The sequence below is a fragment of the Carassius gibelio genome, chromosome B4, assembly GCF_023724105.1.
Source record: "Carassius gibelio isolate Cgi1373 ecotype wild population from Czech Republic chromosome B4, carGib1.2-hapl.c, whole genome shotgun sequence".
Taxonomy (NCBI): Eukaryota; Metazoa; Chordata; class Actinopteri; order Cypriniformes; family Cyprinidae; genus Carassius; species Carassius gibelio.
Genome location: NC_068399.1, coordinates 2,627,017 through 2,648,363, shown reverse-complemented (window position 1 = coordinate 2,648,363; position 21,347 = coordinate 2,627,017). Strand labels below are relative to the sequence as shown.

General features: G+C 38.8%; 1 protein-coding gene across 3 annotated transcripts in view; it reads right to left on the bottom strand.

Moving 5' to 3' along the window:
- Positions 1–21,347, bottom strand: part of LOC127955912 (NACHT, LRR and PYD domains-containing protein 12) — a 44,694-nt gene that overhangs the window by 11,448 nt on the left and 11,899 nt on the right. For all 3 annotated transcript variants that reach the window (XM_052553540.1, XM_052553542.1, XM_052553541.1), the window contains 4 exons: positions 21,000–21,173; positions 12,631–12,804; positions 12,343–12,516; positions 8,089–8,262 (listed from right to left, as the gene is read on the bottom strand). In XM_052553540.1, the coding sequence (XP_052409500.1) occupies positions 8,089–8,262; positions 12,343–12,516; positions 12,631–12,804; positions 21,000–21,173 (696 nt within the window). The remainder of the gene's footprint in view (positions 1–8,088; positions 8,263–12,342; positions 12,517–12,630; positions 12,805–20,999; positions 21,174–21,347) is intronic.

Here is a 21,347-nt window from a genome sequence, read left to right as displayed (position 1 = left end):
CTGTGTGACGAGAGCCGAGGGAACTAAATGATCAGTGTCTAATCACAGACGGGTTTTCTCTGAGTCTGATCTGATGACGGGTATTACATACATATGTCAAACAGACAATGTTAAAGAGACCCGGGACCGGACCGGACCCGACCCGACCCGGCTGACCATTCACTGTGAAGACCTCACAATACTGGGACTCTCCATAGGTGTAATGGTTTTACTAATGTACAAACTGTATAATCTATCCTCCTACACTAATGTAACCCTACCAATCACAGAAAACTTTTGGCCTTTTTTGAATTTCAAAAAATACCATTTAGTATGTTTTTTTGCAATATTTTCATGATACCCTGAGTAGGCTACCATTCTTTCAGTTCAAAACCTTGTGGTTTCAGATGGGCTTTGTTGCACATAAAATTGTTAGCTATAAGATAAGCATCTTACTTGTTGTCTTTTCATATTCATCGATGACATCTTCAGGTTTAATGAGTTCAACAAAGCAAAGAAAGGGACCAGTGCAGAGGGACAGAGCAGCATTGATTCATTCTTAAGCCAGACAAGAGGTGTGCAGCTATACAGCCAGGGGCATCCCAGACAGAAGGCCATTACTGAATCCATAATACAGGACCTCATCATTTCATGCAACCTACCTCTATCTTTGATTGACAAGCCTAGCTTCAGGAATTTTATGTCAGTGGTAGAGGAGAGATACTGCCCAGTATGTCGAAGCACCGTAACCAGACGTCTGAGTGAGCTAGTAGCAGAAAAAGAGTCCAAGATAAAATGTAAACTACAAAAGACTGACAATGTGTCAGTGACAGTGGACATCTGGACTAACAGGAGCATGCGTGGCCTCTTAGGGGTAACAGCCCACTTCATGGAAGTGGAGGTGAAAGACTGCCCAAGAAGACTGCAGACTGTTCTCCTAAGTTGTGAACGATTCACTGGGTCACAAACTGGAGAGAGAATAAGTGAGAAATTTGAGGAGATATGTGACAACTTTAAGATAAAACATAAATTCGATTACATCATCTGCGATAATGCCTCAAATATGAAGAAACCCTTCACAGTTTGTTTCCCTTCTGCTAAAACTAACAATGAAGATGATGATCAAGATAAGCTGGGAAACAGCTGCATGTGGGAGGAAGTAAGTGAGGAATACCAGGATGACGTGGAATCCATCCACAGCAGCTGTCGGCAGCAGCGGCTGCAGTGCTTTGCACATTAATTGCAGCTTGTTGTAAGAGATGGGCTAAAAGAGACAAAAACTCTGAACAGTACAATGGCAAAAGTGACAAAATTTTGCAGTTTACTCCATTCTACTTGTAGACTGAAGGAAGCTTTTGAGGCGGAGTATGGAGCAAACCGAAGCATCCCCTCAGCTGTGTCCACACGATGGAACACAACTCTTCGCCTTGTGGAGGCAGTCACTTACCTGGATCCCCAAAGCCTAAACTCTCTCCAGGAAGCCCAAGGACATAAAGGTGTGTGCTTATCAGCCAGAGAATGGAGTCAGCTCAAAGAGCTTGTTGACATTTTAGCCCCATTTCTGCAAGCAACAGACCTTACACAAGGAGAGAAGGTGGTGACTGTCAGAGCGGCTCTACCTTGTGTACTCTCACTCAGCAGCCACCTTATCCATATGCTGAATCTCGTCACCTGGTTGGCTTAGTGAAAGCACTGCAGATGTCACGCCATTTCCAGGGGATGTTTGCAAATGTGAGAATGGATGAAACAGCACAACCCTCCGTAGAGCTTCCATTTGGAGATATGGTCTACATGTCTGCACTACTAGACCCATCATTCTGCCTATTTTGGCTAGAACAAGATGTCCTCACACCAGATGAATTCAAGAGTGAGGTGAAGGAGATGATGATAGGTAGGTGAATACACATTAACAGATTTAAAAGATTATCATCACATTATGCATCTAACATATTCAAATCTTGTCTTACTTTTTATTGATTCATGACTTAATCATCACCACTGTACATTTAGTGTATTAACGTCATAATATTGTAACAAACCATAATTTTGTGGAATATATTCAGAAAGTTGCACTTTTTGAACTATCTCTCAAACAGACATGGAAGAGAAGACAATGCTGAATAAAGTCGTCGTTTTTGCTATTTTTGGACCAAAGTGTATTTTCGATGCTTCAAAATATTCTAACGGACCCTCTGATGTCACATGGACTACTTTGATGATGTTTTTCTTACCTTTCTGGACATGGACAGTATACCGTATACACAACTTCAATGGAGGGACTGAGAGCTCTCGGACTAAATCTAAAATATCTTTAACTGTGTTCCGAAGATAAAAGGAGGTCTTACATGTTTGGAACAGAATAAGGGTGAGTTATTAATGACATAATTTTCATTTTTGGGTGAACTAACCCTTTAAGACTTTTCTAGTTCTAAGGCCACTGAAGGACACCTAGAAGCCAGAAAGAAAAGCCTAGACGTTTTTGTGGCCGGGTTAGCCAGTCTAATCTCATCCTTTGGATTTTTTTTATTTTATTATTTCTAAACATTCTGTTCTTAACAAATTACAGGCCATAAGTTGGTCAGTTGCTTCACATTCACTCTAAAAATGTTGAGTGTTTGAATGTTGTGCTAGCCAGCCACTAAGTAAATAACAAATAATTGAGGATTCTCTTTCATAAGGAAGTGTACAGTGTGTGCAGAATTATTAGGCACATTAATTTTCTGATCATTTTTTATTCCCAGGCACAATAAAAATGATCAGAAAATCAACGTGCCTAATAATTCTGCACGCCCTGTAGTGTGTTAATTTTGTGGATAGTATGAAGAGTTCAGATGCAAAAGCCTTTTAAGTGCAACCTGAAATTTTCTTCTAGAATAATCATTTTTATAAAGCTTGTATATTTAAGTTCAGTAATCTCACTTGACAATTAATTTGCATTGTGATTTAAGTGAAATTACTGAACTTACATATGTGAGCTTGATAAAAATTATCATTCTAGAAGAAAATTTCAGATTGCACTTAGAGGCTTTTGCATCTGAACTCTTCGTATATTTCACATTGTTTGGTTCATTGCAATAGCGTTTTGCATTTAGCTACAATGTGATGTTTGACCATATTTGGTCTTTCTTAATTTTTGGTCTGTACTGTACTGTGTGTTCATGCTACAACGCAAAATACAAATATTAACTTAAAAGTAAAGCATTCTTGGTGTTTTTTTCATGTTGCAATAGCCTGTTTACACTGATTATCTACCAAAATCAAAGCTGATACTGTGTGCTAATAGATAGAGGTGTCATAATAACATATTACATGCTTTGAATTCCATATATATAGCTATGCAGTGTTCTAAGCAGCTTGGATGGGTCGCTGTACGTGATGCAACATTTATTATAACCAGAGACTTAATATAATATAGTGACTTGAGACTTTACTTGGACTCTAGCTCAGAGACTTGAGACTTGACTTGGACTCTATCTCAGAGACTTGAGACTTGACTTGGACTCTAGCTTAGAGATTTGAGACTTGACTTGGACTCTAGCTCAGAGACTTGTGAGCATCTCTGATGAATATTAAATATTTTAACTACAGTGTTTTTCTTTAATTTTCCCTGACTGCAGTCATCAAAGGTATCACATCATTGAGGCAAAGCTGACGGCTGCTTGCAAAAATGTGCTTTAAGGCGCTTGTTTGATAACTTGTGGTTAAAGTACATTCAGTGGTTAAAATCTGAAAAACCATTTTGCAGACACGCCGGCTGCAGCAATCCCGGCACAGAAGGCTAATTTTGGCATGGCCACCTACTGTAAGTAGTTACTCCCCAACACTAATCATGATATTGCGATAGCAAAACTGTTAACACAAGACTATATGAAACAATAGGTCTTCCAAGCAAAAGTATAGTTTTTTAAATATATTATAACATCTTATTCTAAAATAAAAAATCTTTAAAGTTGTTTTTGCGCCATTATGCTTTGGCACAGAATCTGGAAAAAAGAACTAAAACTGAAAGCACAATATGGCTTAATCCCTTCATCAAGTCTGTTTTCGCTGCGTGTTTCAAAGCGAAGTGCACACCAGTGTTAATTTTGACACGAAATTTTAATTTAGTTTTAGTCTTAGTCTTTTGACTATAATTCTTTTTAGTTTTAGTCAAGTTTTAGTCATCTGATTTGTTTTAATTTTAGTCTTATTTTAGTCGACTAAAATTGCTTGGTATTTTAGTCGACTAAAATTGCTTGGTATTTTAGTCCACTAAAATAAGACTAAAATCAATAACAGATTTACTAGACAATTTTTTACAGCTGGTATAGGAAACAAACTTAACCAAAATATATAAAACACAAATTCAACTTTATTTCAACACAACTGTGTCTTTATTTCGATTCAAAAGCTTTTATGCAGCAACAAACACTGTCATGATAATGTAAACAATAACTAGCTGCCAATTGACCATCAATAAAAGAAAAATAACGTTAGGTCCAGGACCTTAAAGCTTACAGCTGAGCTGAACAATAAGTGCATACATTTAAAGTAAATATTTAATAAGTTGGCAGCTAGGTGGATAAAAAAAGTAACAAGATTTTATAAGGTATTCATTTGTCTAGCAATATTGTATGTTTTAAATACTACAATATTGCTAGATTTGTATGTATAATGATAGGATGTGAACATTCATGTTTCACATGACTAATATAGAAATATTTGTGATATTGTCAACAAGTAGAACATTATAAAATATACTAATCTAATTCTGGGCATTCATCGCATCTAATTTGAAGAAGGGGCTATTTTACAGTACTTTTCAGTTCGTAATATTTAATGCTACAACATCTACGCACTGCACTATTCCAATTTTGCTTAGCTCAATAAACAAAAGAACATCGTTGTAAAATTACATTTGAGAAAATGTGCGGGTGGCTCGTCTGTAAATGTCTTTTCAAATTGGTTGTGTTCTTGCCACGAATGAGCACTCTGCGTGCTTTACACTTTGTTTTGTTTTGTTCGTCGTCAAACGTGAAGTGAGCTGTGGACATTTTGTCGCTCTTTTAGACAGTAGGGACTTTAAGCAACAGCTGCGAATGGAACGGCTACAGTGACCAGAAGTTTGCCGTCACACCGCTGTAGCCAAGAACGTAAAAGTCACTAAGCAACGGTAAAACAGAACAGCGCAACGCAGCATTAATTCATTTATTGAGATCTAAAAATATATATAATTTAAAAAAGCAAGAGAAGGATTGCTTTTGGCGTTAAATGACAATCTTTTGTCAGAAGAGGAGTTTTTAATATTGTATGATGTAAATAAGTCTAAAAACATTTATTTACCTAACCTCTCACTTTGTAGCGACTCTGGCAAATCAGCTGTTCTCCCGTAGTAGACCGTTAAATTAGAACGTCAGAAAGTAGCAGTTAAATTCGCGCAGGCGCAATACAACGCCAGAATGGCGTTGCCGTTCCACCAGAGGCTGTTGCTTAAAGTCCCTATCACCTCTTCGAATGCCGACTTCCCGGGAGCTCATAAAAACTGAAAACCTTCGCTTCACGTCTCAATAAGTCAGGCTCTGATTGGTTCTCTTCTCTCATGCAGTCTGTTCTGTTTTGCCGGTTCTTTTGCTCATTCCTCGCATCTCTCCCGTCTGCTGATTTGATTTTCGTCACAGTCTATTTTCGTCTCGTCCTTTATTCGTTGACGATAATGTCAATCAATTTAGTCATAGTTTTAGTCTCCATCAGTGCCTTCTATTTTAGTTTTCGTTTCGTTTTCGTCGGCAAAAATATATTCGTGACGAAAATAATGACGAAAATATTTAGTCAACGAAATTAACACTGGTGCACACATTGTTTCATCAGCTTGTGATCCGGTGTTTTATGCGCTGCAGAACGCCTCCATTAAAGTGAATAAATGCAGTTATCTTGTTTATTGCATATGCTGTGAGTTTAGCATGCATTTGGGAATGCAACAGCTACCAATTTGGCATAATTTTATGGTAGATTACAGCATTTTACTAGATTTGTAGTAAGACACATTTTTGTAAGCATGTTTTCACTGAAGCTAGAGTTCTCATTCAAAATAAAAGCTTAAAAATGCAGTATGAATTGCTGACAGCTAGTGGTTTAAATGGGTAATGTTACTGCAGTCCAAATTCAAAATATATCTTTCAAGTGTAGAAATGAGGAAAAAAGAATTGTAATTTTCCTACTGTAGTGCATAGCAAAAGTAATACAGTATTGTTCAAAATAATAGCAGTACAATGTGACTAACCAGAATAATCAAGGTTTTTCGTATATTTTTTTATTGCTACGTGGCAAACAAGTTACCAGTAGGTTCAGTAGATTCTCAGAAAACAAATGAGACCCAGCATTCATGATATGCACGCTCTTAAGGCTGTGCAATTGGGCAATTAGTTGAATTAGTTGAAAGGGGTGTGTTCAAAAAAATAGCAGTGTGGCATTCAATCACTGAGGTCATCAATTTTGTGAAGAAACAGGTGTGAATCAGGTGGCCCCTATTTAAGGATGAAGCCAACACTTGTTAAACATGCATTTGAAAGCTGAGGAAAATGGGTCGTTCAAGACATTGTTCAGAAGAACAGCGTACTTTGATTAAAAAGTTGATTAGAGAGGGGAAAACCTATAAAGAGGTGCAAAAAATGATAGGCTGTTCAGCTAAAATGATATCCAATGCCTTAAAATGGAGAGCAAAACCAGAGAGACGTGGAAGAAAACGGAAGACCACCATCAAAATGGATAGAAGAATAACCAGAATGGCAAAGGCTCAGCCAATGATCACCTCCAGGATGATCAAAGATAGTCTGGAGTTACCTGTAAGTACTGTGACAGTTAGAAGACGTCTGTGTGAAGCTAATCTATTTTCAAGAATCCCCCGCAAAGTCCCTCTGTTAAAAAAAAGGCATGTGCAGAAGAGGTTACAATTTGCCAAAGAAACCATCAACTGGCCTAAAGAGAAATGGAGGAAAATTTTGTGGACTGATGAGAGTAAAATTGTTCTTTTTGGGTCCAAGGGCCACAGGCAGTTTGTGAGACGACCCCCAAACTCTGAATTCAAGCCACAGTACACAGTGAAGACAGTGAAGCATGGAGGTGCAAGCATCATGATATGGGCATGTTTCTCCTACTATGGTGTTGGGCCTATTTATCGCATACCAGGGATCATGGATCAGTTTGCATATGTTAAAATACTTGAAGAGGTCATGTTGCCCTATGCTGAAGAGGACATGCCCTTGAAATGGTTGTTTCAACAAAACAATAACCCAAAACACACTAGTAAACGGGCAAAGTCTTGGTTCCAAACCAACAAAATTAATGTTATGGAGTGGCCAGCCCAATCTCCAGACTTTAATCCAATTGAGAACTTGTGGGGTGATATCAAAAATGCTGTTTCTGAAGCAAAACCAAGAAATGTGAATGAATTGTGGAATGTTGTTAAAGAATCATGGAGTGGAATAACAGCTGAGAGGTGCCACAAGTTGGTTGACTCCATGCCACACAGATGTCAAGCAGTTTTAAAAAACTGTGGTCATACAACTAAATATTAGTTTAGTGATTCACAGGAATGAAAAAAAATGTTTGTACAAAATAGTTTTGAGTTTGTACAGTCAAAGGTAGACACTGCTATTTTTTTGAACACACCCCTTTCAACTAATTGCCCAATTGCACAGCCTTAAGAGCGTAGATATCATGAATGCTGGGTCTTGTTTGTTTTCTGACAATCTACTGAACCTACTGGTAACTTGTTTGCCACGTAGCAATAAAAAATATACTAAAAACCTTGATTATTCTGGTTAGTCACATTGTACTGCTATTATTTTGAACAATACTGTATAACCATAAAATATTTTATTTAATTTATTTTACAGTGCAATTGGTTTACAATATATGTCTATTATTCTCATTTTTTTATATTATTATTATTATTATTATTATTTTATTCTAATTTGTTTGTTTTTCTGACTTACGTTTTCTTAGTTAAGAACATGAGTTGAGCTCTTAATTTTGAACTCTAAATGTGCATTGACTTCATATCGTGATATTATTGTTTGGTGAGATTTTGATAGTTACATCCCAACTAAAAACTCCTCCTGCTCAACATACTTGAGTTTTTCCAATGAGCATTTTGGATCCTCCAGTTTTTCAGAGAGTAGCCTGACTCCAGAATCTCCTGGGTGATTGTAGCTCAGATCAAGCTCTCTCAGATGTGATGGGTTTGAACTCAGAGCTGAAGACACATAACCACAGCCTTCCTCTGTCACCATACAGCCAGACAACCTACAAAAATATACAGCAACAGTCTACATCACATTGCAGTAGTTCTATAGCATTGTGATTGTCCTTTTACTTAGTACAGAAATACAATCTTTCATTGCTTTATTCACGTTTAAATGCTATAAATATAAGCAATGTTTTATTCCATGAGTTTTTCATTTAGAATTGATATATTAAGTTGCTCAAGCAAGTGGCAAAACATTTAAATAAAGCCTACAGTTTACTTGCTTTGTGTAAGAGTATTAGTCTATCAAAATTATTAAATTAAAACTTACCACTGACACAAAGTCACACCCTCTTGCCTTTTCTTTTGCATTTAAATATTTGATGAAAGGAATTTTGTGGTTCAGAAAAAACTTTCGTTTTCCTACCTCCATGAATCCCATATTGCCTTGTTCATCTGAAACACTTTTTTCTTGTTTTAAACCTAGCCAAGAAGCCATATGTATACTACAACGGCCGCCATTCCAGTAAGATGTATATATAGGCCAAGATAGAAGCTCAGTGTCTCTCCAGTTTTTGCAATTTTGCAATATTATTCCACACCAATTCCTGCATATTCTATTCATCTCGGGTCTGTTCATACTGAACAGCTTTGAGTTAACATACTACACCCGACAGGAGCTTTTGGATATCGGTGAAGACTTTTCTAACAGTTGTATCACCAGTCTTCGACTCATCCGAGATCGCCAAAACAACCAAGGCTACGCACTCTACCTGGCCGGGCGGAAGTGCTCGCAGGTGGCGTCGAGATCATAAACAAAGGCGGGGTAAGCATGGAGGTCTAAGAGCCAAGCTAAAGCCAACACCGCTCTGGCTCTCTTTACCCAGCATTTTCCTCGCTAATGTGCAGTTTTCACAGAAACATGGCTACACAGCGACGTACCCAATAATGCTATAGAGCTAGTCAGACGTTACACGCTCCGGGCAGATAGGACAGCAGATGACTCTGGCAAGACAAGAGGTGGTGGATAGTGTATTTATGTCAACAAAGCTTGGTGTACAGACACTGCTCACCTAACCTAGAGTTTCTCATGGTTAAATGTAGACCTTTTTATCTGCTGCAGGAGTTCACTTCCACCATAATAACTGCAGTCTATATTCCACCGGATGCTAATGCCAAGCTTGCTTTGAACGGGTTTCATGTAGCCATTATTAAAGGGTTAGTTCGCCCAAAAATGAAAATTATGTCATTAATAACTTACCCATATGCTGTTCCAAACATGTAATGTTTAGGAACGTAGGAGTGATACTGCCTTCAGATCAGATGACGCTCAGGCCTACAACAAATCTAGGGCTAACCTGAAAAGGGGCATCAAAAAGGCCAAGTACTGCTACAAGCTGAAGTGACAGGAACACTTTTCCAACTCTGACCCCCGACGCATGTGGCAGGGCATACAGATCATCAGTGACTACAAGTCAAGCAACTCTGCTCCAACGGTAATGGACATCTCCTTCCTTAACAAGCTAAATTACTTTTATGCTCGCTTCAACAGTGACAGCAAGGAGACGGCCACCAAAATCACACCCTCAGACCACCAACCCCTTAAACTCACCTCCACAGATGTCCACACTGCACTGAGCCGTATTAATGCATGCAAGGCTGCTGGCCTGGACAACATTCCTGGACATGTGCTTAGGGCATGTGCAGAGCAGCTTGCAGGGGTATTCACAGACATTTTAACCTGTCCCTCAGCCAAGCAACTGTGCCATCATGTTTTAAGTCCACATCCATTTTGCCAGTGCCAAAACACTCCTGCCCGATATCCCTGAATGACTTTTGCCCTGTAGCACTCACACCCATCATTAAGTGCTTCGAGCGACTGGTCCTAGCACACCTCAAGGACTGCCTCCAACCCACACTGGACCCACACCAATTTGCCTAACATAGGAATAGAAGCACAGAGGATGCAGTATGCACAGTGCTGCACTGTGTACCCACACACTTGGACAATAACAACACGTATGTTAGGATGATGTTTGTTGACTTCAGTTCAGCATTTAATACTGTCATTCCCTCCAAGCTGACCACAAAACTTGGAGACCTGGAAATTAACACCTCCCTCTGCAACTGGGTTATGGACTTTCTAACCAACAGACCTCATCAATGTTAGGTCAGGCCACACCCACTCCACCACCATCACACTTAACACTGGCGTACCTCAGGGCTGTGTGCTGAGCCCATTCCTTTACTCCCTTTACATCCACAACTGTAACCCTGTGCATGGGTCCAACTCCATCAATAATTTTGCAGATGTGATTGGCCTCAATAGTGACAACAATGAGACTGCCTACGGGGAAGAGGTACAGCACCTGGCCACATGGTGCGCTGACATAACCTGCTCCTTAACACCAGTAAGACAAAGGAGCTAATTGTTGACTTCAGGAAGAGAGAAAGCGCGCACGACCCCATCCACATTAACGGGATGGTTGTTGAACGTGTCTCCAGGTTCAAGTTCATGGGAACCACCATCTTGGAGGACCTGTCCTGGACAACAAACTGGTCAAGAAGGCTCACCAGCGCCTCTTTTTCCTCAGGACACTGAAGAAGAACCAGCTGTTTTAAGCCATCATGGTGAACTTTTACCGGTGTGTGATCGATAGCATCCTGACCAGTTGTATTACAGTCTAGCATGGGAACTGCTCAGTTGCTGACTGCAAGGCACCACAGAGGGTGGTGAAAACTGTCCAATGCATAACAGGGACACCACTTCCTGCTATTGAGGACATCCAGAAGAAACACTGTCTATGACTGTTTAACTTCCTTCCCTCCGGGAGGCGTTTCAGGAGCCTACGGACAAGGACCACAAGATTCAGGAACAGCATTTTCCCTACAGTGGTCTCCTTGCTGAACTCTGCCCTCTGACATCCCCACAATACACACACTAACTCCTCACCGCTTCTCATAACTACATCTGACTGATTTATTTATTTATTTACAACAAGCTAAAAACAGTAAACTTGTTATTACTTGCACTACTGTCTGTTCATAAAGAAACACTGAGTAATCCATTTGCACACTGAAATATTTTTTATGCACTTTACTGTCCATTGCAATAGTCTAAATGATGTTCATAGTTCTGCCTATAGTGTACATTTTTACATAATCCATCTGTATAACATGTTCATAGTACACCTATCAGTATATCTATATTTTACCACAATCAATGAGCTGTCAGTATGTGTAGCACAGCAAACATAGACTCGTGCAGAAACATTTCTCTGCTGCAGGCATACTGCTCCTGGAACGCACCGCTGGACCGCAAACACATGCAGTGTGAAAGCTCTAATCTGTTAACTTGGTTGAGGGGAAAAACACACACCACTTAAGCACTGCAAACAGAGTATGTGTGAGACAGGCATCACACTTCACTCCTATATTGAATATGTGTAGATGGCATTAACTGCAACAACATAAATAAATTTGTGCACTGTAAAGCAGACGAACATATTGAAATTGCTAAATCATTCTCTGCCAACAGGAGGTGCTTTAAATCTGGAAAAATAGAGGTTTCACCAGTATCAGCTGAACACGAAGCAGTGCTTAGCTTTACAAATGCTGCTTAATCAGGTATATATCTTGCAAGATGACATCGAAAATATTTTAAGGACAGTCTTGCTTCAGAGATTTAGTGATATAAAAACACCTGTGCCTTATTTTGAATTTTAAATGTGCACATGCTCATATTTATTCAACAAAGCGTTTTGGAAAATCAATCAGTTTTGATATTGTGGTGGGTCCCCACAAATAAATAAATGTATGGGAAACACATCCCACAACACATCAACCTGAACCCAACTTCATTACTCATCACTTCAAATTTAACTGCATTTGTAGCCACCGCCACTACCCAGATGATAAACAAAAACAGAACGGAAGTTAACTTTGGGCCAGGGGCACGTGCCCGATGACAATCAAGCATTTCTATAATTACATTACAAACTTCACAATCTGATAATCACACTAAGCCATGTTGACATTCTCACAACCATGCATTGATATAATTTATTAAAAAAGTTACCTGCCACCTGGCCATTAATTGTGGTAGTATTTTGTTAGTTATTTTATGGAAATCTATTTACCTCAATATACCAAGGTGACAGTTTAGACTCTTTAGTCCTTCAGAAAGAACCTTCACTCCAGAATCCTGCAGGTCATTGTTACTCAGATCTACCTCTCTCAGAACAGAGTTTGAGGATTGTAGAGCTGAAGACAAATTCTCACAAGACTGAGCAGTGAGATTACATATGGAAAATCTGAACAAGAAGAACAGAGTATTTAAATGCAGAATACATTTTTAAAGTGCATGTTTTTCGTAATGAACTTCCAAAAGAATTATAAAGAATTAATCAAGTATTTAAAACTTAAACCTCAGTGTCTCCAGCTGACAGTTTGGACTCTTCAGTCCTTCAGAAAGAAGCTTCACTCCAGAATCCTGCAGGTCATTGTTACTCAGGTCCAGCTCTCTCAGGACACAGTTTGGGGATTGTAGAGCTGAAGATAAGCTTTCACAGGACTGACCAGTGAGATTACACCCACACAACCTGTGTAAAGGATACAAAAAACAACAATGTTAATGTGAATCTAACAGTTTATAAAGTTTATAATCTGCAGTGCATGTTTGTGATAGTGTAATTAGACTTTTTGATAATACTTTATAATAAGTATACAACACTTAACTAATTTAAAAACTATTTTAGTTGATCAGTAGTTTATAAACTCTAGTTAATACATAAAGAGACAATACACATAGTAAGTTTGTCATTCGTTGTCAATGTAATAAGCACAGTGTTACTGTTTAGTTAGCACAAATGTAAAGAAATAGATTTATATATATATATATATATATATATATATATATATATATAATATATATATATATATATATATATATATATATATAATATATATATATATATATATATATATATATATATATATATATATATATATATATATATATTCACATATTAGCTTTATTAACAACTTTTTTGACCATAAATAGTTCTCACTTTAGTCTAGGTCATGGATTTGTGTTAAAGAGCCAGTAAGATGAAAATTCTAAGCTTCCTGTCACTGTTTATAAGTCCTGTACATTAGGTTTAAATCCATCCAAGGTTAAAAAACATTGTCATTTTGTCAAAATATCATTTTAAAATTACCTCAATTCTCAGAGGTCCCCAAACGGTTCGCGCAAAGCTGTTCAAAAGATTCAGTTTCCTTAAACCCCACCTTTCGGTAGCATACTGTGTTCTGATTGGTCAACTAACATAGTCAGGTTTGATTGGTTGTTCCGCACACACCTCCACGGTAAACTATGAGTTAGTATCTGTTTGGGGTGAAATATGTCTTATTCCTCTCATCGCGAAGCAAACAGTAAAATAAAAAACTTGAACAGTCTCGCTGCTTTTTCTTCTGTGTGTGTGTATTCAAGCCGCGCGCTTCAGTTTGAATCTGAATAGCACGTTCAGCGCGGGGGTGTGGTCACATTAGATGTAACGAAGGGAGACATGAAAAACAGACATTGCGTTGTTTTCATATGGATTACTTTATCACAGAATATCTGTTTTCGGCAGCACTTGTTTAGTTTTAAAGTAGACATGTCAAGCTTTCTATAGATATCTCTCTCATGTCTCTTCGTTGAGTATTCACGGAGTTACACTTCATTTTAATGACGTTTTTGTACATGACGATCAGCGCAGACAGGCTGCAGACAGCACACATACTGATAAGACGCTCGGGAGAAAACAGACACATAACTTCATAATCATACTTCGCGTTGTGATTCGGAGATGCTCGTTGTTCTAAATAAAGTTGGTAATGAACCCTCTTTTATGGCCAAACGCTTTGAAAATCCCGCTGTACTCACCGAAATTAGAAAAGCAGTCATCAGTGAAATGTTGTAAACACAACACAATTGGTATTGGTAACCGGGAATTGTTGTCATTCAAGATGGCATTGGAGGAATGGGGCCACTGGTTAGAAGGATCGGGGGTACCTTTTATACTATGGACCGACCACAAGAATTTAGAATATATTAGTACTGCCAAAAGATTGAACTCCAGGCAGGCTTGGTGGGCACTTTTTTTCGAACGTACTGCCCAGGTTCCAAGAATATTAAACCCGATTCTTTGTCACGTATTTTTGACTGTTCCGAACGCTCGTCCACTCCCGAGTGCATTTTTCCTGAGACATTAGTGGTCTCCACACTCACATGGGAGATCGAATCGAAGGTCAAGACAGCCTTAGAAGGGGTAACGCCTCCGCCCGGGTGCCCACCGAATTGGTTATTTGTGCCGGAGGGATTACGGTCCAACGTCATCCAGGGGGGCATTGCTCTAATGTGGCTTGTCATTCAGGAGTTAACCGCACTAAATTCTTAGTCAAGCAACGATTCTGGTGGCCACTTATGGCTCGTGACATTCACAGTTTTGTTTTGGCTTGCTCAGTTTGTGCCACTGGTAAGACTTCCAATCGACCCCCTGATTGGTTACTTCAACCGCATCCGGTCCCTTCAAGACCCTGGTCCCACATCGCACTAGACTTTATTACTGCCCTCCCAGGGCAACACGGTAGTTTTGACCATGGTGGACCAGTTCTCGAAGGCTGCCCACTTTATTCCCTTGCTTAAATTACCCTCAGCCAAGGAGACAGCGTTGACCGTTGTAGAGCAGAACTCTCGCCAAATTTGGACACAAATTGGGGTCCCCTGTCGGAAACCATGTCTTTCGTTTACATGGCATCCCGATCGACGTGGTTTCCAACAGGGGACCCCAATTTGTGTCCAAATTTGGCGAGAGTTCTGATCTATTGGACACAAATTGGGGTCCCCTGTTGGAAACCATGTCTATCGGGATGCCATGTAAACGAAAGACATGGTTTCCGACAAGGGACCCCAATTTGTGTCCAAATTTGGCGAGAGTTCTGTAGATTACTGGGAGCAACTGTATGTCTGTCCTCAGGGTTTCATCCCCAGAGCAATGGTCAAACCGAGAGAGCCAACCAAGATTTGGAAAGGGTGTTGCGATGTTTGGTTTCCAAGAATCCTTCCTCCTGGAGCCAACAATTGTCAATGGTGGAGTACGCCCACAATACCTTACCAATATCAGCTATGGGCCTATCTCCATTTGAGTGTAGTGTAGGTTACCAGCCACTAGGGCTGGGCGATATGGCTTAAAAAAAATCTCAGATTTTTGCACACCAAACCCAATTTCGATTTTAATCAATTTTCTTTTTCTATTTAAAAACAAACTACAACCGACAAAGAAATTGCTCAAAACAAATGTACTCTTTATTCTGTTCTTTATTTTGTTTCACTTATGCAGTTTAATCTAAATTTCCCCTTTGTGCATACGTTTAACAGGAAACAAGCCTCAAAACATGCTTGTAAACAAGATGGCAGGCACTGCCATTGTAAACAGTGAAAATGTAGCTTATCAGTTTTCTAATAACTTACAGTGACACAATGCATCTTCAAAATAAATTAAATTAAGTCTTTGATAAAACTTTTTGGTTAAATAAATGTAACAAAAATGACAAAATTTTAAACACATTAGCGTTAGCATTACAGAAAGGTCTGATTTACGCACTGTTACAACAGTCTTTGTTTTTTTCTTTTTTTTCTTTTTACATTGACATTTGAGTTCAAGATTTTAATGTTGTGGTTTTTTGTGGCACACTAGACAGACTGTTGATCTTTGAATAATCTCATCTGGTCACCCTAACACTAGTGAGAACGTTTGGGAACGTTTTGCTCTCTCCGCCATCGTCACTCTTTATTATTAAGCATGGGTTTTCGTTCTGTTATGCGTTGTGCGCGCCACGCTCGTTCTTGTTGTGTGTGTGTGTGACTGACAGGCAGCCTCCGCGGCACGCATGAGAGATGTCGCAGCTCTCACAGACAAACTTCTTAATAATATCGCAAATTAGAAATGTTTGGTAAGATAAAATGTGCACGATAACATTATTAAGCAAATCTTTTCGCCATCGTCACTCTTTGTTATTTAGCGGGAGTTTTCGTTCTGTTATTCGTGTGTGTGCGCTGCGCTCGTTCTTGTTGTGTGTGTGTTTGTGTGTGTGTGTGTGTGACTGACAGACTGCCTCCGCAGCGCGCATGACAGATTTCGCAGATCTCACAGACAAACGACTTAATATGATCGCACATTAGAAATGTTTGGTGAGATAAAATGTGCACGATAACATTAAGGAAAAATACATAGTACATACATTTTTTCCCTCCAGTACCGAAAGCAGAACCGATAGCGTCAGATCTTACTGATACTATGGTCTTTCATAAATTAACCCCGGGGCCAGTTTAATACCGGGTTTCAGTACCCATCCCTACTGTTTAAGATGCTGGAATAAATTTGTTGTGCTGCTACCTTTTGTAGCAACGACTTTTAAACACACTTTGCAATGTGGCATTATTTGTTCTGTCTGACACTAAAAAAGCAAACCAATTCCAAACAACGGATGAAACGATGCCTTTCTTTGGAACGAGCCCTGCGCTGTTAACTGTCATGTTGTCTGTGTGCGGCTGTAAGGAAAGCGGGGGGAGCCCACTCTGAACTAGGGAAGCCTAAGGGGAGAGCAGTTAAGGAGGTGGAAGTTAAAGAGAAAAATGATTTTCATTAAAAACAAATTGCCCTTAACGTCAAATTCGAGTTAATCGATAAAATCAATTTATCGCCCAGCCCTACCAGCCACCTATTTTTCCCAGTCTGGAATCAGAAGTCGCGGTCCCGTCCGTTCATGCCTTCGTCCAGAGGTGTCACCGCACTTGGACTAGAGCCCGCGAGACTCTATTCTAAGTGGGTGCCTGCACCAAGGCTAAAGCCGATCACCACCGGTTTAGGCCTCCCGTATACGCCGTGGGTCAAAAAGTGTGGCTTTCTACTAAGAACACTCCTCTCCGTTCCATCTCTAATAAATTGGCTACCAAATTTATTGGCCCGTTCACTGTTCACTGATCATCTGATCAGCGGCAGCTGCAGCTCATTCCACCAGCCTACTTCATGCCCTGTGTTTCGTCTCTTGTTTGTCAGATCGTTGTTTGAGGTCCTCTGTGCTTCATGTCTGTTCTTCCTCCTGTACTACTGCATCGTGTCTTGTTCTAGTTCGGTCAACCTTGGATTACCAGTCATCATCACGGATTAACCACCACCACCACTTCCACCGGCGCACTCAAACACCTCCTCACCTGTCTGGGCTGCCGTCGAGGTCCCTGTGTCACCCACCATCATCTCCTCATCATTACTCATCCTAAATAAATCTTCAGTACTCACATTTGCCTCCTGTCCTTTATCGCACACGTGACAAAGATATGTTTTTTTCCTGTATATTTTAATATATGTTTTTATCCTTTAATACGGTATGGAAACTGCATGTGCATCCATGTTTAATGCTTCTCATAGCTATCTGAAAAATATCTGTCTGGCTATACACAAAGTACAGGGCACAAAACAAGGTTGTTATAGAAAAAGGATAGGCCATTCCACTAGTTTAAATATGTTAACCATAGCCTGATTTCTCTGAAAAATATATGTCTGGCTATACACAAAGTACAGTGCCTTGCGAAAGTATTCATACACCTTCATTTTTTGCACATTTAGTTATGAAGCAGCTTTATATAAAACTGCTTTAAACTACTTTAAACATCAATGTACACACCATTCACTATAATGACAAAAAAAAAACAATTGTCACAAAAGGGTCTGATCATCAGCTTCTTGTTCATCACTCAAACCAAAGCCCTTCTCCATCAGCTGCTCAGTTTGGCCAGAAGGCCAGTTCCAGGAAAAATCCTAGTTGTTTCAAACTTCTTCCATTAAGGGTAACAGAGACTACATGCTCTTGTGACTCTTCTGTGAAGCAAAAATTTTTTCTGAACTCTTTCCCCCGATGTGTGGCTTGACACAAACCTGTTTCTGAGCTCTATAGGCAGTTATTTTTACCTCAGTGCCACAGGTTAACTTCACTCGAAGTGAGTTAACATCTACAAGCAATATGAATGCACCTAAGCTGAATTTCAACTGTCCCAGATAAGGGTATGAATACCTAAGCAATTGAATCTTTTTATTTTTTTTAATACATTTGCAAAGATGTTCAAAAAACAGTTATTAGGATGTATAGTACGGAGTGCATATTGATGTGGGGAAAAATAAATTTAAACCAGTTTAACATAAGGCAGCAACAAAAAAATTTGATAAAAAAAATTAAGGGGTTTGAATACTCTCACAAGACACTGTATATAATTGCAACACAGTTCTTTGATGGAACTGATGATCTGAATGAGAGGGAGAGATGCAGAGCAGGGGAACGCGAGAAACCGTATTAAGAACTGCTGCTTTAGAATATTGATTTTGAAACTTCTAATGAATCCATTAGAATCATTAAGGACATAATCACAATTCATATATAAATAGATGTTTTCGAGCACCACTAGTTTTCTCTTCCTCCTCTTTAAAGAAGCACAACATGGCCTTGCCCCATTTGTTACATGTTCCGGGGCGAAGTTTATGTAAATTTCAGGGTTTGTGACATCACAAACCTGGGAAGTAACTTGTTGTAGTCCCTACCAGACCATTTTTGTAGGCATTAAACTGCCAGAATTTTAAAAGAAGAATTTTAAAATATCTACTTTTGCATTGAACTTTCAGCATAGTAACTTTGCAGATATTATGTTTAAACAGCAAAAGGAAAATCGCAATCAACCACCCATTAAATATGTTCCGCCACTTACATTACAGTATGTTAAATGACCCCTATTTATGATGTCTTTCCGGTGTTAGAGCAATACCTTTGAAGTGTCAAGTGTGATCCCTTCCCTCTGAGTGCATGTTCTCATTGGCCACATCTGTATAATTTATTTTGAAATGGTCTATTTTGAGTGGAAGCAAAAACATGCTGTTTTTGTGTCTCTTTAAATGGAAATGAGCTGCTCACCACCCCCTTTTCCAGAACAGATAAATGCCTTTAAAGCTCATACCTCAGAAACTATTCAAATAATCTGCTTGTTTTGATAATCATGTATGTAGAACTGAACTAATGTTTTAAAGCCATACCAGTTTAGATTCCTAATATATGGTTTTCTGAGCAAACACATCCGAAGCGCGTGGAAAGAAAGTGGTTGTCTTAAAATTATTTTGTTAAAAACACACTTAAGTTACATAAACACAGTCTGTCTCATGTACAGTCAGGTTATGTGTGTGTGAAGTTAAACAGTTGGGAAAGTCACATTTGATCTGTGTATTAAGTGACAGTACCTATACTGCTACCTGTGCTGTTAATATGACCCAAACAACAAAATAAAAGCAGAAAATAACTTACTGCTCTGGTATGATTAAAATCTATAGCTTTAATAAGAATATAATTATTATATGAACGCTGCTTTTAAATGTTCTATCTAGCATGAAGATAAACATGACAGAATCACTCAGGACGGACGGGGTCTCTGCCAATATGGCAGTATCTGACAACAGTTGTGGATGGGGGTTGTAAAATGTGACATCACATTTTACAGATTCTGTGTTTGGCTTGCTATGAGACACTGCTTATGATTTATGAGGATTTGAAAAAAACGAGCGGGTGAATTTTTTATTAATATAGGATGGTTGTGTACACACTGCCAACACACATTTATGTTCAAACAACATGTAAAATATTTTTTTATATAATAGGTGCCCTTTAAATCATTATAATGATCCTTCAATTGCCTACAAAACTTAATAAATGCTCAAGCATAGACCAGCCGTCAACTATCTGCGTGACTTTTCCAATGTGGATGTTTTGTTGGTTGACCAAGCCTCTTCTGTCGACTAAATATTAGGGGGCAGCCCTAACCTTTAGTGGATGGGTAGGATGTATTGTTGTTGTTTTTTAGAATACCATGATTTTATCACGATTCTTTGTCATGTTGTTGTTTTTTTTTTTCATTTTGCATGCTGTTTGAGCATTACAGCCAAACTAATATCCCTATAATAAAGATAAAGCTTGATACATTAAGGTAACAAAATATGAAAAAGTATGGTAGATATTTAAGCCAAAGTGGGAGAAGATAAAAAATCTTTGTCATTATTTTATATTTGTTATTAAAAAATAGAATGAAGATACACATTACAAATACGCATAATATACAAATAAAAAAAAACTTTAATTTTAAGGTACAATAGTTAATTTAAGGTAATTTTTCTGCTAAACATAAACTCTAATTTGAAAGAAGGTGGAAAACCAAAGTCACAGTGACTTCTAGAGTATTTTCCCTCCTACTATCAAAGTCAATGTGGACCAACAACTGTTGGGTTATCCAGATTCTTCAAAATAACCTCCTTTTGTGTGGGCACACCTGCTTTAAAGCATATGCGAAAAAAAAAAAAACTTTTGTGAACAAGCAGTGTCCCATGAGAGTAACTCTACCGCTGAGTTAACACTTACGTTAATGTAGTCGCAGTATATTTATTCTGTGTCACCAGAACTGCAGCTGATAGAATGTTAGCTGTAGCACAATACAACAATATTTCTTCAAAACCAGATTGTGGAGACATTTTTATCATCTACAATCAAAAATCTTAATATTGCGCAGGCCGAGGACAAACTGGACCACAAGCGCACTTTAGTGGTCGGACCTCAAAGGGGCAGGAGCTCAAGACCCCACCCCCAAAATGGGTCAATGTCTTTCTTATTACGGATTCATGGTTCAGGCACAGCCCTAATAGTGATTTGGTGAATGTGATTGGCAAACCTCAGTATGTTTAGTCTACAGTGTGGACTCTTCACTCCATCATAAATCAGCTTCACTCCTGAATCCTGCAGGTCATTGCTACTTAGGTCCAGCTCTGTTAGATGGGAGTTTGACAGTTGTAGAGCTGAACACACAGTTTCACAGCATGTTTCATTGAGATCACAGCCATCAAATCTAGAAAAAAAACAATGTTCAGTTTAGTCAGTTATTTTCTGATATTTACTGTGTTTTTAATTCCTGCAATAACTTAATATAGCCTTTATTTAAGATCAGAGCAGGAAAATATAGCATTTTGACATTTATTATTTTGTGACAGAACAAAATATTTGCTTGAACAGCAGTTAAAGT